General features: G+C 43.3%; 1 protein-coding gene across 1 annotated transcript; it reads right to left on the bottom strand.

Annotated features, from left to right (window-relative positions):
- Positions 1–570: 570 nt before the first annotated feature.
- LOC139478539 (transcription factor SOX-11-like) lies at positions 571–2,457 on the bottom strand. Its single transcript, XM_071261035.1, has one exon. The coding sequence runs from the start codon at positions 2,345–2,347 to the stop codon at positions 1,322–1,324; it is 1,026 nt and encodes a 341-aa protein (XP_071117136.1). The 5' UTR covers positions 2,348–2,457; the 3' UTR covers positions 571–1,321.
- Between the last annotated feature and the right edge of the window lie 1,127 nt (positions 2,458–3,584).

Genomic DNA, 3,584 nt, shown 5'->3' with positions numbered 1-3,584 from the left:
CTCCAAATTTGCACCGAGTGACTCGCTTCATGTGGAAACAAGCGAGTCAGCAGTAGAAGTAGGTCTCACAGACTAGACGAGGAACGACGGCCCACCAGCAAGCTTTTCACTGCACAACCGGCCGTCCGTTACAACCTAATCCAGGGTGGCAATTTCGACCACGTGCTCTGAACTGTCGCCTAATAACACGAGAACCTTGTCACGCAGGACACCTGCAGTCAGTCCCTTTACAGTAGGCAATACATATGAAGGACTAATGTAGGACTAAACTTTTAGTCCCTTTTCCGTGGCTCATTTCAACTCCAAAAGAACCTGACAAATGTCGGTGCCAGAGAAGACACATTTGGCAGTTTGGTTCAAAAGTTCTAAGGGGTGACAGTACAAATGGACTAGAAGTCGGGCAAGTTCTTTTAGGAGTTGAAATGACCCTACATAAACAAGCAGCCTGCCAAAGGCTCTAGACTTGATGTTTAACTCTACAGCAAACATTGACTCTCTTGGTTCTAGAAGCTCGGACTAACACTACGAACGTGCTATACAAAACGGAGTCGACCAGATTTGTTCATTGGACAGATTTTAATATAAATAATAATAGCACACTTTGTATATGTCGGGGAGAGGTGATCTTAAATATGCAATAAATAACACCTCTCCCCTTTTGAGTTGTAAACAGTGTAGTCTCTGCAGTTTGTTTTTCTTACAAAAATCACTTATATATCAAGGCGAATATGTGACAAGGTTGAGCGGTTCTAGATAGAATACTCATTATAGAAGTATAAAATACTACAAAATTTACAAAAATGTGAGAAATTATATTTTGTTAGATCTGGAATATACATTTGATACAAAACCCTTTGGGATTATGCTATGAAACTTTTCCCACGGGCAAAAATATATTATACAACCGTTCGTTTCTCAAGTAAGGTAGAAAATAGCTGAGCGAACTTTTGACCTGACCGTGGATTCAGTCAATCTAATCGAACACACCTGAGAAGCAGTTCGTATCAGGGGCACGAAGAAACCATGCACAAGCATGGGCCCATTTTGTAAAGTTCCGCTGAGACAGCAAGATATATTGTTCTATGTACAGTTATATACACGTCCACAAGGAATATAAAGACTTGAAATGCATAGGTCTGATATGATTGAGGTCCGTGGGTCAGTCACGCACAGTATTGGTGATACGGGCAGTCGACGAATTAAATACACTTATGTAATGTACATGACTTGCCCAACACCAATGGTACGCTGTGGTCCGCTGTGTCCATTTCATGAATTTAATAACAACTGTTTGCACTATGTGTCCCGGGGGTTATTACACTCATTGGGTGGAGATCAGAGACCCAAGACTCGTTTCTAACCAGTCGTTCTCAAGTCCGATCATTTCTGACACCTCTGCCGTAGCATAGTCCGGGAATTCAAAATGAGAACCGTTAGCACTGCCTTGGATATCAAAAGAAAAGTCTGTGTCAGTTAATTTCCCCAAATCTAGGGTTCCTAGATCCAGATGCCAGTTCGAGGGAATTTGTAGCACATCGGTAAGGTTGTCCAAATCGGCGAGGGAGGAGCCCTCTGGCTGAGAATCTGCCTGTCTATGAACTGGAGGTTGGACTTTGAGGGGCTCTTGATGAGGGGATGCGGCAGGCGCTTCGTACCCTTCTTCACCGTAAAAACTGGCTGACTCGGGGGTTGGGGGTGTATACACTGAAGGACTTGATGGCACCTTAGCTGGGGGTGTCAGCTGGCATGAAGACACAGGCACTTGCTTACTAGCTTTGATGCTTTCTTTAAACTTTCTGTCGATAGTGAGCTTCAGTTTGAGTTTATTTGAGCTGTTCACTGCACTTTCACTATTTGTAGAAGCAACGGACAAGTGCGCCACGGCTTTGGCAGTCTTTTTGCTCTTGTCAGCTCTAGAATTTTTAGGAGAAGGTTTAGTAACCTTACCGTGTTCAACTTTTCCAGTGGTTGGCTTTGCCTTCTTCCTTGGACGGTATTTGTAGTCGGGGTATTCCTGCATGTGTAGGACACGGAGACGCTCAGCTTCCTCGATGTAAGGCTGACGCTCCTCGTCCGAGAGAGTTTTCCAGCGCTTGCCTAACCGTTTGCTGATTTCAGCGTTATGCATTTCAGGTGACACCTCGGAAATCTTCCGTCTCTCAATTTGAGACCACACCATGAATGCATTCATCGGCCTCTTGATGTGGTTCGTGGTCTTTTTACAGTTCGTGGCGTCGGAGTACGGCGTGAGAGAGGTTGGATTGACGACCTGGGAGCCGAACTGATCCGAGGAAGCGTTCGCACCCTCGTCAAGCATAATGTCCCGAGTGTTTTGCTGTGGCACCATTTTGAAATCACACACAAGTACCAATACACATGTACACAACGATTATAGAGCCTTCGCAAGAAGGTCCGCGGTATGCGACTTCAACTCTTGTAGACAGTTACTCCGTGAAAACTTGGAAGACTCACTGGCTCAGACGAACACAGCAGTTTTATAAACGCCTAAGCTCCGCCCCCTCACGCCCCCCGTCTGTGATTGACACTTCTCCCTGGGACGACGCCTCGGCGCTGATTGGCTGCAAAACCAAAACAATTACAGACTATGAGTAGGTCAAGTTATAAATATGCATTGAGGCTCTCCAAGCGGGCCACGCCACTGAGGAAATTTTACTACGCTTTTACACACGTGCTCCCTGGATGAGTAAATAGTGGCTGGGACGCTACAGACGGGTGTTGGGGAGACAGGCGAAGGAAGAACTGAATATGCCAACACCGCTCTCTCGGCTTAAACAGATTTATGATATTTCCAGGAAGAAATTTAAACATCTATGGTAATTTGTACAGATGAAAACAAACTCGTTGGGGCCTGTTTCCTAAAGATCTATATTTAATCACGTGTTGTGTATTTCATCGGGGATGACATAAGCCAAGCAGTCCTTGTCATCTCGGCTGTGACACGATAGGTGTGAATGTCTGAAATGAACATGATGACGTAAGAGGTTAATTAATACACGAATGCATTGATTAACGATTGTTAGGGAGGATTACTAGGTTGTCAAGCAAGGTTGAACCTTAATTGACTTTCCGGTTGACCACTGTAACAACACACGTCAACTGCCGCGACAAACGGAACTGCTCGGCTTCAAAGTTTCTGTTTATGACACTCTCCCGCATGAAATCTACAAGCGACATGCATCATGCGAAAAGTACATTACTTCGTGACACGTCAGGTGCATTCCCAATGGGTATAACGTGATATAATTTCATAATGTTGTGTATACTTGGCTATTAAATTAGATCACATAACGTTTAGAAACAAAACATATATTTCGTTTTGGTGATTAGCTATAATCAATTTCAAAATTTAGTCCTGCACTTTTTTATTACTAAACCACTGATTACATAGTGATTATTTTATTTACAACCTGAAATAATTTTCCCATGTAACGTACGTGCATATATGTCATAGCAACATATTTCTTGTTGCCAATCTTAATTTCGGAATAAAAAGATTTTTTTTTAAAAATGAATACAAATATGAAAATTATCCCCATGTGCAGGGACAAGAAAATTATCGGCGG

This window comes from Haliotis cracherodii, unplaced genomic scaffold (genome assembly GCF_022045235.1).
Source record: "Haliotis cracherodii isolate W230 unplaced genomic scaffold, xgHalCrac1.p SCAF_4, whole genome shotgun sequence".
NCBI classification, from domain to species: domain Eukaryota; kingdom Metazoa; phylum Mollusca; class Gastropoda; order Lepetellida; family Haliotidae; genus Haliotis; species Haliotis cracherodii.
The sequence above is the reverse complement of the archived record's forward strand: the minus strand, read 5'-3'. Positions and strand labels throughout refer to the sequence as shown.

Bases quoted from the DNA above. Each gene is read 5' to 3' on its own strand.
- LOC139478539 (XM_071261035.1), bottom strand. From the start codon at position 2,347: ATGGTGCCACAGCAAAACACTCGGGACATTATGCTTGACGAGGGTGCG.